This window comes from Gadus morhua, chromosome 10 (genome assembly GCF_902167405.1).
Source record: "Gadus morhua chromosome 10, gadMor3.0, whole genome shotgun sequence".
NCBI classification, from domain to species: Eukaryota; Metazoa; Chordata; class Actinopteri; order Gadiformes; family Gadidae; genus Gadus; species Gadus morhua.
Genome location: NC_044057.1, coordinates 13,650,045 through 13,667,356, shown reverse-complemented (window position 1 = coordinate 13,667,356; position 17,312 = coordinate 13,650,045). Strand labels below are relative to the sequence as shown.

Sequence of the window (17,312 nt, the reverse complement as noted above, 5' to 3'; positions counted from 1 at the left end):
ATACAACCAACAAAAGCTAGCATACAACCAGAAGCCAACATACAACCAACATAAGCCAACATACTACCAACATACAGCCAACAAACCACCAACATACCACCAACATACCACCAACATACCATCAACATACAACAAACATACAACCAACAACCAACATACAACCAACATGCAACCAACATACAACGAAAATACAACCACCACCAGCAGCCAACGTACAACCAACATACAACCAAAATACAACAAACATGCCATCAACATACCACCAACATACAGCCAACATACAACCAACATACAACCAACATACAACCAGCAGCCAACATACAACCAACATACAACCAACATACAACCAACATACAACCAGCAGCCAACATACAACCAACATACAACCAACATACAGCCAACATACGCCCAACATACAACCAACAACCAACATACAACCAACCTACAACATACAGCCAACACACACACACACACGCGGTCCAGTTGAATTATTGATCTCAGTATTTGATTCGCTTTAGTTATGGAATATGTCGCTATGAGTATTTCTGAAATAAACATGGAAACTAATATCAGATCCACAGCCTCTTCAATAATTCACCACATTTACATATTATTATTATTGGCATATCTCATTACTCTGCTTTCAGACACACTTATGCATTCAGAAATTTCATTAGTTGGATATTTTGATGCATAAATTAGCATGAATAATGAAGGACGTGGCCTCTTTTAAGTCCTCATAGCCTGAAACCGAACCTGAAATATCAAAATCTTCAAATTTGTAATGAATGATTTCATGAGCTCACCGCTACTTTTACTGATCATTTAGATCAATATAGCCAAATACCATGCGGACCAAGTAACTTTAGAAGTTAATTATAGTTAGATATATAACATAACTATATATACTGTATACCATAAATACTGTATTTCCATTGTAGTTGAATAGTTGATCATTAGTTGTTAATAAGTCAAATATTGTCAAATCTTAATTGTGTATTACAGTCTCTGCACTATAGCAACACACACACACACACACACACACACACACACACACACACACACACACACACACACACACACACACACACACACACACACACACACACACACACACACACACACACACACAAACACAAAACAGAGAGAGACACCGATGGAGATAGAGATGATCTAGCCCTTGTTCTGCTCAACCAGTCATCATCTGTGACCGTGATTAGACTGGCTACTCACACACGCAAGCCCACACACACCCACACACACACACACACACACACACACACACACACACACACACACACACACACACACACACACACACACACACACACACACACACACACACACACACACACACACACACATTTAAATGCTTTTATTTGGATCCAAATTTGCAAGGAAAGAGAAAAAGATCCAAACATTTTGGGGAAAAATATTGATGATGTAACAGGTTCATCAAGCTAACATGGCTTTACAAGACCTACATGATACGTTTATAAGATATTACACCGAACACTTATGGATAAACAAAAACATCTTTGTCTCCAGATTTTCATACTACCTATGCTGGCTGAAACAGAGCAACATTTTGCTTCTTTCTTATGTAGCCCCTCCCCCCCCCCGACTGCGGTTTTCTAACCAAATTTTGTGGATATGACTTAAGCTTCAAAGATTAAAGGTATAAGTTTACATTGGTAACCTGGTTGGCATATATATGACTCACCAGTGGCTGTTATTTCAGTAACTTAGAGTAGTAGCAGGTGTTCATATACAAATCGAAGTAACAGCCCACCTCAATAAGGAGCACAGTTTCCAGAGTCTTACATTTACAATTACAATGTCTGGGGTTTTTGCTATGCTTTTAAAGTAATCATTGTCCGGTGCATTATGATGGAGCCAATTCAGTCTAATAGCACTATGCTTAAAGGTCTTACAGTCATGTCCTTGATTTATTTTTCCTAGAGAGGAGGAGGAGAGAGGAGGAGGAGGAGGAGAGAGAGGAGAAGTGGAGGAGAGCAGGACAGAAGAGGAGCAGGACAGAAGAGGAGGATGAGAGGAGAGTAGGAGAAGAGGAGAGGAGGAGGAGGAGAGGAGGACAGGAAGCTGGGGGTCAGACAGGAAGCTAGGGGGCGTGTCCGGGGTGTGCTGTGGTGGGTGAGTGGAGGAGGAGAATTCTTCTCACGCTCCGGGCCACTGGGTCTGGTTACCACGGCAGCCAGGTGGTAAACATTACCATGTGGCCCCCAGACACGCCCACTTCTCCTCAACACTCAATAGTTACCATATGGGCGTCCTAACACACACACACACACACCTTCATTCTTTGCCATGTTCTGTTCCTGAGGGAAACTGTAGCTGAGAGTGAGTTTACCAGAGACGAGGGTCGCAGGGTCATGGTTCAACCTCTGTGCAGCGTGGCCTTCTGGGTAGACGCGTCACAGAGCGTCGTGGTTACCAGAGCCTGGTTGTCATGGTGATAAGGGATGGCACTGGATTACATCCCTAATCCCTCACAACAGACTAGCATCCAGTGTAACGCTCTCATGATGAACACGCAGCACCCCCCCCCCCCCCGTGTGGGCGTGGCCTCCGAGCACCTCGGCCGTATGGACGGGAGGAGACCATCAGTCCACAGCCGGGGGACGAGTCTGTCGCTCTCTCTGTCTATCCCTCTCTCTTTCTGTCTGTCCCTCTCTCTCTTTTTGTCTGTCCCTCTCTCTGTCTCTGTCTGTCCCTCTCTCTCTGTGTCTCTCTCTCTCTGTCTGTCTGTGTCTCGCTCTCTCTCCCCGTCTCTCATTCTCTCCATCTCTGTGTCTCACTCTGTCTGGCCCTCTCTTTCTCTCTTTGTCTATCCCTTTCTCTCTCTCTGTCTCTCCCGCTCTGTGTCTGTGTCTCTTTCTCTCTCTCTCTGTATCTCTCTACCCCTCTCTCTCTCTCTCTCCTGCTGTAGAAGTGCGCTCTCTGGTGGTCGTGGTGAGAATTACTCTAGGTATGTTCACCACCACTTGACCGTTTGATCACCACCATGCTATTCTTAGTATAAGGTAAGAGATGATTAGTTTAGGTACACAGTTAAGGCGGTTATTTAAGGCCTAAGTTAAGGCTGTGGTAGTTAAAGTTAAGCATTGTGAAGGGTTACAGAATGATAACAGACTCTTTTCTTTATTATTTTTTAACAACTTTTGAAAACAATTCATTTCACAAAAACATGCGACAACAAACACATACACACACACACACACACACACACACACACACACACACACACACACACACACACACACACACACACACACACACACACACACACACACAGGTGGGGCCAGCAGAGGTCCTGGTGGTGGTTGAAGACGCGTAGATCTGAAACAACAAACCAGGTGATTGACGACAGTTAGAGGAGCACTGCTGCATGATGGGTAATACCACGACCTAGGGCCGCCCACACAGAGAGGTGTTTATAGAGGAGCACTGCTGCATGATGGGTAATACCATGACCTAGGGCCACCACACAGAGAGCTGGCAGATGGGTGAACACCACCATCCCCTCCTGAGCTGTGTCTGGATGATGATTGGGCTGAAGTACTAAGGCCTGCTGCTTGATTTGATTGGCTGCCTGGGCTAAATGTGACATGTTGAGAATATTTCACTTTTTTGCAAAGTCAAAAAAACGGTAGAAAGCGCATCGTGCCGTATCAGGAGAAGGTCAGTGTGACGCCTCCTACTGTCATAAGATAGAGCCTGAAGTTTAGCTTCAGTTATCCACACTGACCACTAGAGGTCTCTCTCTCTCTCTCTCTCTCTCTCTCTCACTTTCTCTCCTCTCTCTCTCTCCTCTCTCTCTCTCTCTCTCTCTCTCTCTCTCTCTCTCTCTCTCTCTCTCTCTCTCTCTCTCTCTCTCTCTCTCTCTCTCTCTCTCTCTCTCTCTCTCTCTCTCTCTCTCTCTCTCTCTACCTGTCTCTCTCTCTACTGTGCAGGCACAGCCTCGGTCGCCCCTCCAGTGGTGATCAGCTGTACCAGGCTGCCAGTCACCGGGCGATCGACGCCGCTCGCCCAGCCGAAGAACATCCTGGAAAAAAAACAGCCAATCAAAGATGAGCAGTCTCCCAGCCACACAGACCAATCACAGTACAGTATTATTGATTGCGTAAATGTAACGGGTTGAATGAATAGACTCTTAACAGGCTTTAAACATGACCTCATTAAATATCTAACACCAATATCATCATTATCTTATGAATGTTATTTAGGATATATAACACAAACACACACACACACACACACACACACACACACACACACACACACACACACACACACACACACACACACACACACACACACACACACACACACACACAATCCCTTCTTATCTGCCATGGATTAAACCACCAGCTAGTACACATTCTACTACCCCCTATTAAACCTCTACCCCCTATAATACACTACTGCCCCCCAATTATACACTATTACCCACTATTATACACTACTAACCCCTATTATTCACTACTACCCACCATTATACACTACTACCAAGTATATTATACACTATTATACACTACTACTTGTCTTTTATAAACTGTACACTATGTTTAACATTTATTACCATGTGTTTCCCAAAACACGCGCAGCATCCGGGCTAACGGACACACGATGGCCGAATGAAGAGCAGCTAACACCTCAACATGCTTAACGTTCTGAACCCGGTACTCACTCAGAGACATACTCCAACGGTGTCCAGGTACCGAAGTCTGCATCCGGCATGAACTTCCTGTTCATCGGCGTATCCAAGGTTACCCTGATAGAGGGAAGAAATATTCAGCATCAGCATCAGAGGAGTTAATTAGTATAGGAGTAATGCACCTGTTTATTGCACACCTGTATATTTGCATACCTTTTTTCCTAGGCTAGCTATTGTGGGCTCATGGTTTTTGTATAGGTGGGATATGTATGTATTAGGGCTGTAACGATACACAAACTCACGATTCGGTTTGTATCACGATTTTTGACCCACGGTTCGGTACATCCCACGATTTTTTGAAATTTAAAAAGCATTTTATTTAAACAACACTTATATACCAATTAACTTAATGTAACATTTAATAACAAATAATTTGGAACACTGAACAGATTTGAACAGAAAGAATACTATTAAAGTATAGCTAAATGAATAAAGAAATAACGTGTGGGAGGATGCTTTTTTCAACTGTTTGGTTGGTTTAGTCAAATATCCTTATTAGCACCTACTTATTAGGCTATGTAGCTTAAATAATGACATAATCAGGCCGTATAGAATGCAACATGTTTAATAGCCTAACTTTCAATAGATGGAGAAAAACCTGAAGGTCATGAACGTCGCAATAACGAGGCGTTACGAGTAGCATATGTGTGTGCGCCAGAATGGCAATGTGCGTATGCGTGTGTGAGTGACGTCAGCGAGTGAGTGGACGAGCGAGGAGAGCGAGCGGTAGCGCGTGTGTCTAGTGAAGAAGCGAACGAGTCCGGTAGAATAAAGTACCCATCCTGTCAATAATCGGTGGCCGCTTCATTCCGACCTATAAGCAGACAAACTGCCAGTCAAATCACACAAAACACTAAAGACAGGATCACACAGGCCCCCTCTGGATAAATGTCGTTCATATCGCATATGAGCACTTCGACGGCTGTGGAGAAATGCGAGTCGCATACTTACGGCATCGATAGGAGGGGGCGCTGTCAGCAGACTATTATCTAGACAAATTATTAGCAAATTTCAATCGGACAATTTGACCGCAGAGTTAGAAAGGGCGTATCGCGCTTCTGCCTTCTCACACCGCGAGACAGGATCGTGGCTTTGAGTATCGCGATTTTCGGTTTGATACGCGTATCGTCACAGCCCTAGTATGTATACATGTGTTGTGTTGTTTGTATGTATGCTGGCTGCTGGAACACCTACATTTCTCTGCTGAGATGAATAAAGTATATCTTATCTTAACACCTCCAGACAAATGGATGGAGGCCTATACTACAGTACTTACGGTTGGATGGTCAGTAGGCCTATGCTACAGTACTGACGGTAGGATGGTCAGTAGGCCTATATTACAGTACTTACGGTAGGATGGTCAGTGGGCCTATACTACAGTACTTACGGTAGGATGGTCAGTGGGCCTATACTACAGTACTGACGGTAGGATGGTCAGTAGGCCTGTATTACAGTACTTACGGTAGGATGGTCAGTGGGCCTATGTTACAGTACTTACGGTAGGATTGCCACGGCGATGGCGTCCGCTGGCAGGCCGCTGTTCTTCTCCCCAAGGCTCCGACACAACTGATGGACGGCAGCCTTCGCCATCCCATAACCGACCATACCTGGAACAGACCATAATATAACAACGGAATAAGGCTGCTCGCTAATGGAAAAAATGTGTTTGAAAACATGATGCATTTATTCAGCATTCCTCTCCAAAAATCCTTTTGTAACTGAGAACTTTCCCCTTAAAAATATTTAAAAAAAGATTCAAATCGAATATAAAGTACAAATATGTATTGAGCTGTTCTGAATAAAACAAATATATATATATATATATATATATATATATATATATATATATATATATTTTAAAAAAAAGTAGAATAGTTTGGAGATCGTTCGACCAAAATATCAAAATCAAGATTAAAATGTGATTAATGTCACATCCCTACAACGGCCCATAATATGAACGTCTAGAGAAACAGACCATAATAGAACAACCAAACATAAAATAATGTCTAGAGATACACACCATAATATAACAACTGACCATAATATCACTTCTAAAGATACAGACCATAATACAACACATCTAGAGATACAGACCATAATATACACCTAGAATTACAGACCATAATACAACACACCAAGAGCTAAAGACCATAATATACACCTAGAGATACAGACCATAATACAACACACCTAGAGATAAAGACCATAATATGCCACACCTAGAGATGCAGACCATAATATAACCGTGGTGATGAGAGGCTGATTGTATTGGTAATCAATAGTTGTTCTCAGACTGACTCAGGATCCGTCTGGAGACGTAAAGACACTCTAACAATGTCTTAGACCTCACCTCAGAGACCTGCTGATACCCACGAGACCACTGACCTGGGACCAGACCCACTGAAGACCACTGACCTGGGAACAGACCCACTGAAGACCACTGACCTGGGACCAGAACCACTGAAGACCACTGACCTGGGACCAGACCCACTGAAGACCACTGACCTGGGACCAGACCCACTGAAGACCACTGACCTGGGACCAGACCCACTGAAGACCACTGACCTGGGACAAGACCCACTGAAGACCACTGACCTGGGACCAGACCCACTGAAGACCACTGACCTGGGACCAGACCCACTGAAGACCACTGACCTGGGACCAGACCCACTGAAGACCACTGACCTGGAACCAGACCCACTAAAGACCACTGACCTGGGACCAGACCCACTGAAGACCACTGACCTGGGACCAGACCCACTGAAGACCACTGACTTGGGACCAGACCCACTGAAGACCACCGACCTGGGACCAGAACCACTGAAGACCACTGACCTGGGACCAGAGACTATCATAGAACCAGAACTAGACCGAGATCAGAGAACGACCACTAAAGAAGGTAGCATCAGCTAAATGTGATCCTTTTATTATAGAGCTGTGAACCAGTGGCCTGTTAACTGGTGGACCAGTGGCCTGTTAACTGGTGGACCAGTGGCCTGTTAACTGGTGGACCAGTGGCCTGTTAACTGGTGGACCAGTGGACTGTTAACTGGTAGACCAGCGGCCTGTTAACTGGTGAACCAGCGGCCTGTTAACTGGTGAACCAGCGGCCTGTTAACTGGTGGACCAGTGTTAAACTGGGGCTCCTCTCCCTGCTGACTGAACTGGTTTGGAAGCACACTGTTGTGTTGAGGAATGCTGCAGCAGCATAACCATCTGGATCAGCTTATCCTCACAGACATCGCCCGCTCGGCCCTCGTCCAATCACACACCGCCGCACGCAGCGCACCCAGCACACCCACCGGGGAACGGACCAATGGGAGGAGGGGAGTGTTGTTTTGCACAAATCTATTGTTACCTTGTTTTTGTTTAAATCGAGTCAAACATGATGAAATAATGAAAGGTAACAACCATTCAGACATAGACTTTAGCCATCGTGCAAAACCTGCTGGAACAGCACTGGGACCTCTAGGGAACAGCACTGCAGTAGTACAGTAACACTGTGGTTGTCTAGGGAACAGCACTATAGTAATAACACTGTGGTTGTCTAGGGAACTGCACTATAGTAATAACACTGTGGTTGTCTAGGGATCTGCCCTATAGTAATAACACTGTGGTCTCTAGGGAATAGCACTATAATAATAACATTGTGGTTGTCTAGGGAACAGCACTATAGTAATAACACTGTGGTTGTCTAGGGAACAGCACTATAGTAATAACACTGTGGCCTCTAGGGAACAGCACTATAGTAATAACACTGTGGTTGTCTAGGGAACAGCACTACAGTAATAACACTGTGGTGGTCTAGGGAACATCACTACAGTTATAACAATGTGGCCTCTAGGGAACAGCACTATAGTAATAACACTGTGGTTGTCTAGGGAACAGCACTACAGTAATTACCATGTGGTCTCTAGGGAACAGCACTACAGTAATAACACTGTGGTTGTCTAGGGAACCGCACCCCAGTTTTAACACTGTGGTCTCTAGGGAACAGCATCACAGTAATAACACTTTGGCCTCTAGGGAACAGCACTACAGTAATAACACTGTGGTTGTCTAGGGAACAGCACTACAGTAATAACACTGTGGTTGTCTAGGGAACAGCACTACAGTAATAACACTGTGGTTGTCTAGGGAACCGCACCCCAGTTATAACACTGTGGTCTCTAGGGAACAGCATCACAGTAATAACACTTTGGCCTCTAGGGAACAGCACTACAGTAATAACACTGTGGTTGTCTAGGGAACAGCACTACAGTAATAACACTGTGGTTGTCTAGGGAACAGCACTACAGTAATAACACTGTGGTTGTCTAGGGAACAGTACTACAGTAATAACACTGTGGTTGTCTAGGGAAAAGCACCTCAGTAATAACACTGTGGTTGTCTAGGGAACAGCACTACAGTAATAAGACTGACCTCCAGGGAACAGTTACAGGATAAAAAATGAGCTCAGTTGACTTCAGACAGCCGCCTGCCTCCACAGACCGGCCTATAGCCTCTCATGAGACCACTGGGCCCTGCATTGAAGACAGGAACACATTGACAACATGGACCACAGAGTTCTCCAGTGTACCGTAGTCTTCCTACATGGATCCCGTTCAGCCTCCTAAAGCTCAATCCTCTTGGTACCAGAGGGGTCCACTCACCTCCTCCTCTCCTCTCTCCCCTCCTCTCCCCTCCTCTCTAAAGGAGGAATTTGAAAACAAACCTAAAAAGCCCCCTGATGACAGACCTCGGGTTTGTGCCTGAGGACGAGGTGGGGGTCGCAGGACGTAGGGTATTCCCATGCTGCCTCCAGTCTGACCTGAGACCTTAAGTCGTCTAGAATGTGTGGAATCAGGTGGCCCGCATGTGATGCTGTCTGAGCCCTCCTCTGTAATCCACAACCTCCTCCCTCCCAGTGCTGGGGGTGTCATACCCAGACCCCCCAAGCCCCCGATGCTGAGTCTGTCATTTAGCAGACCGACACATCTCCAACGCGGAGCTGACAGCCTCTGACTACCTGTCAGGTCACATAATGTCCCGTTGTTGACAGCCTCTCACGTGGCGTCAAAGAGCAAACAGCCAAGCTGGTCTTCATGTTATTCTCCAACTTCCTCTGTGGCCTTAGCTAGCCTTTCCTGTGTGAGGGTACTGTTAGCGACCTGCTAGCAAGCCTTCCCTGTGTGAGGGTACTGTTAGCTACCTGCTAGGTAGCTTTCCCTGTGTGAGGGTACAGTTAGCTACCTGCTAGCTAGCTTTCCCTGTGTGAGGGTACTGTTAGCTACCTGCTAGGTAGCTTTCCCTGTGTGAGGGTTCTGTTACCTACCTGCTAGCTAGCTTTCCCTGTGTAAGGGCATGTTAGCTACCTGCTTGCCATAAGCCTTCCCTGTTTTAGGGTACTGTTAGCCATCTACTAGCTAGCCTTCCCACTGATATAATAATAGACCGTCAAACAGCATGTGGTATCTCCTGGGGGTTGAGTCAACGTGGCTCTCCTGCCAATATTGATACTGTGATATTAGAGCTAACAGCTAACATCTGGCTCTCCTTTTGCTGAGTCATTCTGCTGAGTCATGCTCCCCCCCCCCCCCCCCCCCGGTCCTACCTGGGGTCCCGGTCAGGCAGGCCTTGGCCCCCGTCAGGGCCAGCAGGCCCCCGGTCTTCAGGTGCAGCGCGGCAAGCTGGCTGGAGATGGTGGAGGTCCAGACACTCTGCTTCCACATCAGGTCCGAGTTCTTCACCAGGTCTGGAACCACACACACAGACACACACACACACACACACACACACACAGGCACACACACAAGCATGCAGGCACACACCCACACACACACACACACACACACACACACACACACACACACACACGCACACACACACACACACACACACACACACACACACACACACACACACACACACACACACACACACACGCACACACACACACACTCGATGATTATATGATATCAATTACTTTATTACACCGACATCATACAATCAGATGATGATTTACTTTACTGCAAACAAAGAGCTTGACCTCTGACCTTTGGAGCTGCACTTTCCCCCTGCCCAGCCGCCCGCCACGCACAAAATGGCATCCACCTTCTGTTGCCCTAGCAACTGGGCCACGTCGGCGGTGACCTAAGAGTGTGTGTGGGGGGGGGGGGGGGGGGGGGGGGGGGGGTGAGACGGTGCTCTGATTGAACGAAGGCGGGGTACACTCCAACAGGCATCTCTCATCCCCCGTCTGCATCCCTGACACACATCCACATCAGCCCTGCTATCTTTACATCCCATAATGATCAGTGTGTTGCTACGAGGGCAGCCCTCTCACCTGGTCAGCCTGCTCCATGAAGCACTCAGACCTCTTCACCAGCACGTTGTCACTGGCCTCCTCGTTAAGGGCCATGTCGATGCTGCCCACCCACTGGGGGGACAGAGGGAGAGACAGGAGGAGAGACAGGAGAGAGACAGGAGAAAGACAGGAGGAGAGACAGAAGAGAGACAGGAAGAGTGACAGGAAAGAGACAGGAGAGAGACAGGAGGAGAGACAGGAGAGTCAGCAGGGTGTGAGAGAGACAGGATAAAGACAGCGGGATGTGAGAGAGACAGGAGAGACAGGAGAGAGACAGGAGGAGAGTCAGGCGAGAGACAGGAGGAGAGTCAGCAGGGTGTGAGAGAGACAGCAGGGTGTGAGAGAGACAAGATAGAGTCATCGGGGTGTGAGAGAGACAGGAGAGAGACAGGAGAGAGAAAGCAGGTTGTGGGACAGACAGGATAGAGACAGCGGGTTGTGAGAGAGACAGGAGAGAGACAGCAGGTTGTGAGAGACAGGAGGAAAGTCAGGAGAGAGACAGGAGGAGAGTCAGCAGGGTGTGAGAGAGACAGGAGAGAGACAGCAGGGTGTGAGAGAGACAGGATAGAGGCAGCGGGTTGTGAGAGAGACAGCGGGGTGTGAGAGAGACAGGAGAGAGACAAGCTGCTCACTATCAACAGATGATCCTGATGGTAACAGACCATGGTACCGAATTAGAGGACTGTAGTCCTCTAATTCGTCTTGAGGCACATGAAACAGGACTCACCCATCCTTTGGATTTAAAATGCTGCACCAGCTGGGAGCCCAGAGCTCCTTTACCTCCATAGACCAGGACCCGGTGAGAAGCCATGCTGGGTGAGAGGGGGAGGACAGAGAACGAGGCGGAGAGTGAGTGAGAAGAGCGAGTGAGGCGGAGAGAGTGAGGCGGAGAGAGTGAGGTCAGGAGGACCAGAGTGAGGACTATAGAACAGGGAGGGAAAGAGGGAGGAGTGGGGAGAGAGTGAGAGGGAGGAGTGGTGGACAGAGAGAGAGGGAGGAGGGGGAGAGAGAGAGGGAGGAGTGGAGAGAGATAAAGGGAGTGGGGGAGAGAGAGAGGGAGGAGTTGGGGAGAGAGAGGGTGGAGAAAGAGGGGGGAAGAGAGAGAGAGGGAGGAGGGGGGAGAGAGAGGGAGGAGGGGGGGAGAGAGAGAATGAGAGGCGCTGCCTGGTTGGGAGGAGCAACAGGTTTTGTATTCAACCCAATCACAGCTCAGTATGAGGAGGCGGTCCAACATTGAACTCATTACCTCGACATGATAGCGGTGATGTTATCTGGTTATTGAGGAGGCCTCCTCAGACCAGTCTCTCGGTCCTGATATGAATGTTAGAGACTTAGCCTATATGCGCACGCACACGCACACACACACACACACACACACACACACACACACACACACACACCCAACTGCACTGCTCTATATGTACTGTTCCTATACGTTAATGTACTGTCCTTAATCATAAATGTACTGTTCTTAATAAAAAATGTACTGATATTATACGTAAATGTAATGTTCTATATATATATATATACTGTTCTTATCCATGAACTGCACTGTTCTATAAACTGTTCTTATGCATAAATGTACTGTTCTTAATCATAAATGTACTGTTCTTATACATCAACTCCACTGTTCTGAAATTACATAATTAAGCAATATCACACTCGAGGTCGTGCTGTTGTACTGAATATCAGCACGGCTGTGTTTCGGTCGTAGGTGCGATGCAGTAGGCCGAGTGCCGAAGATAATCACAGTCGTGCTGATTTACACTACAACAGCACGACCTCGAGAGTGATATTGCTTTTACACAACAGTTCTACAAGCACCATTTATTATTTAACAGTAAAGAGCAACAACAGATTATGATCTGTTTGTTTATTTAAAGATTTATTTGGCTCCGCCAACAAAAATAGAATAATAACATTAATGGTTATTAGAACACCTGTAAAGCGGAGTGATACATGCATAGTTAAAAGTGCCAGTGGTGTTATACTTTATAACAGCACTCATGGATTGCCTCCCAATCAAATTACTTAGTCGGAACTGCTGTGTAAATGTTAATCACAACGACTCACTTTGTCTGAACGCACTGTCTCCATGCGGTGGAACAAACTAGAATAACGCGACTTGCGACCAGGGTTGCCAGATAGTGCGTGAAAACTGGCCCAACCTGGCAACACTGCTTGCGACAATGTTTACAAACAGAGAAGGACCCCACCCGGCGGTAAGGGCGACCTATTATCTGCCTGAGAGAATAAACGCGTCCCTTATAGGGGAATTCGGAACAAGTATCGTGGTGAGATGAACAGCTGGTAGTAATACATGCTAACCCTAGCTCCATGTCAACAGTAGACACATGCTAACCCTAGCTTGACACTAACACACTGACACCTTACACATTGACACTTAAACCTGAACTTAATGGAGGAACAACAACTCACCAGTGAAGAGCGGGTGAGTGTTGTGATTGTGGCGGTGGTGCACGCATAGATATATAGGTCATACTCAGAAAATTAGAATATTGTGCAAAAGTTCATTTATTTCAGTAATTCAACTTAAAAGGCCAAACCAATACATTATGTAGACTCATTACATGCAAAGTGAGATACTCCAAGCCTTTATTTGTTATAATTTTGAAGATTATTGCTTACAATTTATGAAAACCCCAAATTCAAAATCTCAGAAAATTAGAATATTGTGAAAAGGTTCCATATTGTAGGCTCAAAGTGTCACATTTTAATAAGCTAATTAATCCAAAACACCTGAAAAGAGTTCCTGAGCCTTTAAATGGTCTCTCAGCCTGCTTCAGTATGGATTCACAATCATAGGGAAGACTGCTGACCTGACAGTTGTGCAGAAAACCATCATTGACACCGTCCACAAGGAGGGAAAGCCTCAGAAGGTAATTGCAAAAGAAGTTGGATGTTCACTAAGTGCTGTATCAAAGCACATTAATATAAAGTTAAGTAGAAGGGCGAAGTTTGGAAAAGAAAAAGGTGCACAAGCAGCAGGGATGACCACAGCCTGGAGAGGATTGTGCGCAAAAGGCCTTCCAAAATTGTTGGAGAGCTTCACAAGGACTGGATTGAGGCTGGGGTGAGTGCATCAAGAGCCACCACACACAGACAAATCTGTGAAATGGGCTTTAAATGTCGTATTCCTCTTGTCAAGCCGCTCCTGAACAAAAAACGACGTCAGAAGCGTCTTACCTGGGCTAAAGAAATAAAATAACTGGTCACTTTCTCAATGGTCCAAAGTCCTCTTTTCAGAATAGAGCAAATTTTGCATCTCATTTGGAAACCAAGGTCCCATAGTCTGGAGAAAGATTGGAGAGGCACAGAATGCAAGATGCTTGAAGTCCAGTGTGAAGTTTCCACAGTCTGTGTTGGTTTGGGAAGCCATGTCATCTGCTGGTATTAAGACCAGAGTCAACGCAGCCGTCTACCAGGACATTTTAGAGCACTTCATGCTTTCTTCAGCGGACCATCTTTATGGGGATGCTGACTTCATTTTCCAGCAGGACTTGGCACCTGCCCACACTGCCAAAACTACAAAAACCTGGTTCAATTACTATGGGATTACTGTCCTTGAATGGCCAGCAAACTCGCCTGACCTGAACCCCATAGAGAATCTATGGGGCATTGCCAAGAGAAAGATGAAAGACATGAGACCGAACAATGCCAAAGAGCTGAAGGCCGCTATTGAAGCATCCTGGTCATCCATAACACCTCAGCAGTGCCACAGGCTGATAGCATCCATGCCAAGCCGCATTAAGGCAGTAATTCATGCAAAAGGGGCCTAAACCACGTGCTGAGTACATATGCATGATTATACTTTTCATAGGGCCAACATTTCTTTATTTAAAATCCTTTTTTTATTGATTTCATGTAATATTCTAATTTTCTGAGATTTTGAATTTTGGGTTTTCATAGACTGTGAGCCATAATCTTCAAAATTATAACAAATAAAGGCTTGGAATATCTCACTTTGCATGTAATGAGTCTACATAATGTATTAGTATGACCTTTTAAGTTGAATTTTGAAATAAATGAACTTTTGCACGATATTCTTTTTCTGATGACCTGTATGTAGAACACTAGATACGCCACGCCCCTCTCAGCCGCGGCACACGGAGCCGCCGTCTTGTGTGGGTCGAGTAGGTAGGTACTGTCAGACAGCCATAGATATATGTGTTCACAACTCTCATTTCTCAAAAAAAAAAACAATGCCAGTTCATTGTACTGCTTTCGGGTGTGTACACCATCGTTCAGTACACACCAGACCAGAGGGAATCACTTTCCACAGGTGAGATACATTTTTTAAGTAAATGTTTTAGTCATCATTAGCTATCAGGCGATGTTTTTTTTCGTCAGACAGACAGACAGACAGACAGACAGACAGACAGACAGACAAACTTATAGACAGTTAGGCCGAGAGATCTTTATTTTATAATTGTACTGTTTGACTTCAAAGTGCAATGCATTTAGGCATGTGCACCTGGACAGGACAACTTATTGAAGTTAAATCCGAGCAACAGAATGGGGTTTGAAAGGGGGTTTAAGTGACTTTGAACATGGCGTGGTTCATGTTGCCAGACGGGCTTGTCTAAGTAGTTCAGAAACTGCTGAGCTACTGGGATTTTCACTCACAACCATCTCTTAGGTTTACAGAGAATGGTAGCAAGACAATAGGTCATATCCCTTTGTGGTGTTTTTGTGTGTGGTCTACTATAAATATGGAATAAGTTAATTGCCTCAATGTTAAGTAGGCCTGTGTTGGGTTTGATATCCTTCCTACTCTACCACTCATGTCACTTCTATTCATATAAGGAAAACACGAATGGTTGAAATATCTTAAAGGGTTGTATGTTGCTGTTGGTTTCTCTTTAAGGAGGCTGGAATAACAACCCAACTGCTGGACAGTTCCAGGGTATCTTCCGCAAGCTCATGTGTAGATGTGGTGTCAAGCCTGTGGATTCTGGCAACATGAGAGGACAGGATGCCACTATCACCATGTCAGCTGACTACTACACCAGAGTCTCCCTTTCTGCTGCGGAGATGTCCTCTGCAGATGCCGCCACTGCTGAAGAGCTGGTTTCTCCATTCCTGAACATTTCTGCCCTTGTAGGGGACCATAGCTACCTCCCGACTCGCTTTGGTGGTCTAGTAGTCAACGCACTGGTCTACGTAGCTGGGTTCGGTGTATTTTCGCAGCCTGTCCTGTGATGTATGCCGTGCCAGCCTGGTGACAGATCCTGTAGCTGTCCCATTTGACCAGAGGGAACAGCGGGAACTACGGAATAACGGTGGGCTGATGATTCCTTCAAAAGGAACTGTAAAGGTCAGTAAAAACATCCATCAGCTCCTCTGTACACACAGCTAGCATGCTGCCCAACAATGACCAACAGCCCAACCCATCCTCTCATACAGTCACAGCTTTAACATTTTCTAATTCTCTTTTTGAAGGTGGTGAGAGCTGCCGAGAGGGCAATACGTCAACACTCACCAGGGAAAGCCCCTTATGAGGTTGTTGTAGCCCACTTTGTCAGAGAGGAAATCTGGACAGAGGACGTCTTTGCACTGGGGAGCCATGTCCAAGAAAGCCAGTTTGGCATTGACAATCACCTGTCCCTCCTGTCGCTGGTTGTGTCTGTCTTTATGCGAATGCGGCTGCATCATATCGTCAAATTAACCTCGCTTACCTGGCAGAGAGGAAATTCCCGAAAAAAACACTGAAAAACCATCCTGTTTCAAGGATTTTGAAAACGACGTGTGTGTGTGTGTGTGTGTGTGTGTGTGTGTGTGTGTGTGTGTGTGTGTGTGTGTGTGTGTGTGTGTGTGTGTGTGTGTGTGTGTGTGTGTGTGTGTGTGTGTGTGTGTGTGTGTGTGTGTGTGTGTGGTACTAAATGTATAATTGTAAACACTGTACCAAACTACAAGGATTGTATAAATCAATAAAAAGAATGTATGAAGTGTAAATATAGTACATCAAATTATAAAAATACACATGTGTGTGTATATAGATATATGGATTGTATAAATATATAAATTATAAAATATATAGTATCTTAAGTTGTATATGTATGGATTGTAAATATCAATTATAGTATCAGAAATAAATTAAATTGTACATAGATATATAAAAATATGAGGAACACAGGAAGTTTATTTATTAAATATTTATTATTGTGCTTTTCTTTTTGTTTTGTATTTTTCAGGTTCAATTTGTCT

At 45.5% G+C, this 17,312-nt stretch overlaps 1 protein-coding gene and 2 long non-coding RNA genes across 6 annotated transcripts; 1 reads left to right on the top strand and 2 right to left on the bottom strand.

The window, feature by feature from the left end:
• Window positions 1-3,229: 3,229 nt before the first annotated feature.
• On the bottom strand, window positions 3,230-13,289 carry qdpra (quinoid dihydropteridine reductase a). Of its 2 annotated transcripts, XM_030368639.1 has the most exons (9): window positions 13,158-13,289; window positions 11,812-11,896; window positions 11,064-11,156; window positions 10,774-10,870; window positions 10,332-10,472; window positions 6,237-6,345; window positions 4,712-4,795; window positions 3,952-4,066; window positions 3,230-3,360 (listed from the first exon to the last, which is right to left on the bottom strand). In XM_030368639.1, the coding sequence occupies exons 2-8, from the start codon at window positions 11,893-11,895 to the stop codon at window positions 3,964-3,966; spliced, it is 711 nt and encodes a 236-aa protein (XP_030224499.1). In that variant the 5' UTR covers window position 11,896; window positions 13,158-13,289; the 3' UTR covers window positions 3,230-3,360; window positions 3,952-3,963. The 2 variants fall into 2 exon arrangements, with proteins under 2 accessions (XP_030224499.1, XP_030224498.1); XM_030368638.1 differs by lacking the exon at window positions 13,158-13,289 and having other exon boundaries at window positions 11,812-12,005.
• Window positions 6,599-10,319, bottom strand: LOC115552491 (uncharacterized). Its single transcript, XR_003978325.1, has 2 exons — window positions 10,093-10,319; window positions 6,599-10,052 (listed from the first exon to the last, which is right to left on the bottom strand). It is a non-coding gene; the product is annotated as an uncharacterized LOC115552491 (long non-coding RNA).
• On the top strand, window positions 13,252-17,240 carry LOC115552489 (uncharacterized). 3 transcript variants are annotated; one of them, XR_003978324.1, is made up of 3 exons: window positions 13,252-13,536; window positions 15,175-16,422; window positions 16,548-17,240. It is a non-coding gene; the product is annotated as an uncharacterized LOC115552489 (long non-coding RNA). The 3 variants fall into 3 exon arrangements; XR_003978323.1 differs by lacking the exon at window positions 13,252-13,536 and having other exon boundaries at window positions 15,078-15,387; window positions 15,973-16,422; XR_003978322.1 differs by lacking the exon at window positions 13,252-13,536 and having other exon boundaries at window positions 13,690-16,422.
• Window positions 17,241-17,312: the final 72 nt, after the last annotated feature.

Bases quoted from the DNA above. Each gene is read 5' to 3' on its own strand.
- qdpra (XM_030368639.1), bottom strand. From the start codon at position 11,895: ATGGCTTCTCACCGGGTCCTGGTCTATGGAGGTAAAGGAGCTCTGGGC. The intron at 10,473-10,773 runs GTCAGAGGTCAA...GTGTGGTTCCAG, and splicing joins GGGAAAGTGCAGCTCCAAAG to ACCTGGTGAAGAACTCGGAC. The intron at 6,346-10,331 runs GTAGGACCGGGG...GGTCTGTTCCAG, and splicing joins CTGCCTGACCGGGACCCCAG to GTATGGTCGGTTATGGGATG.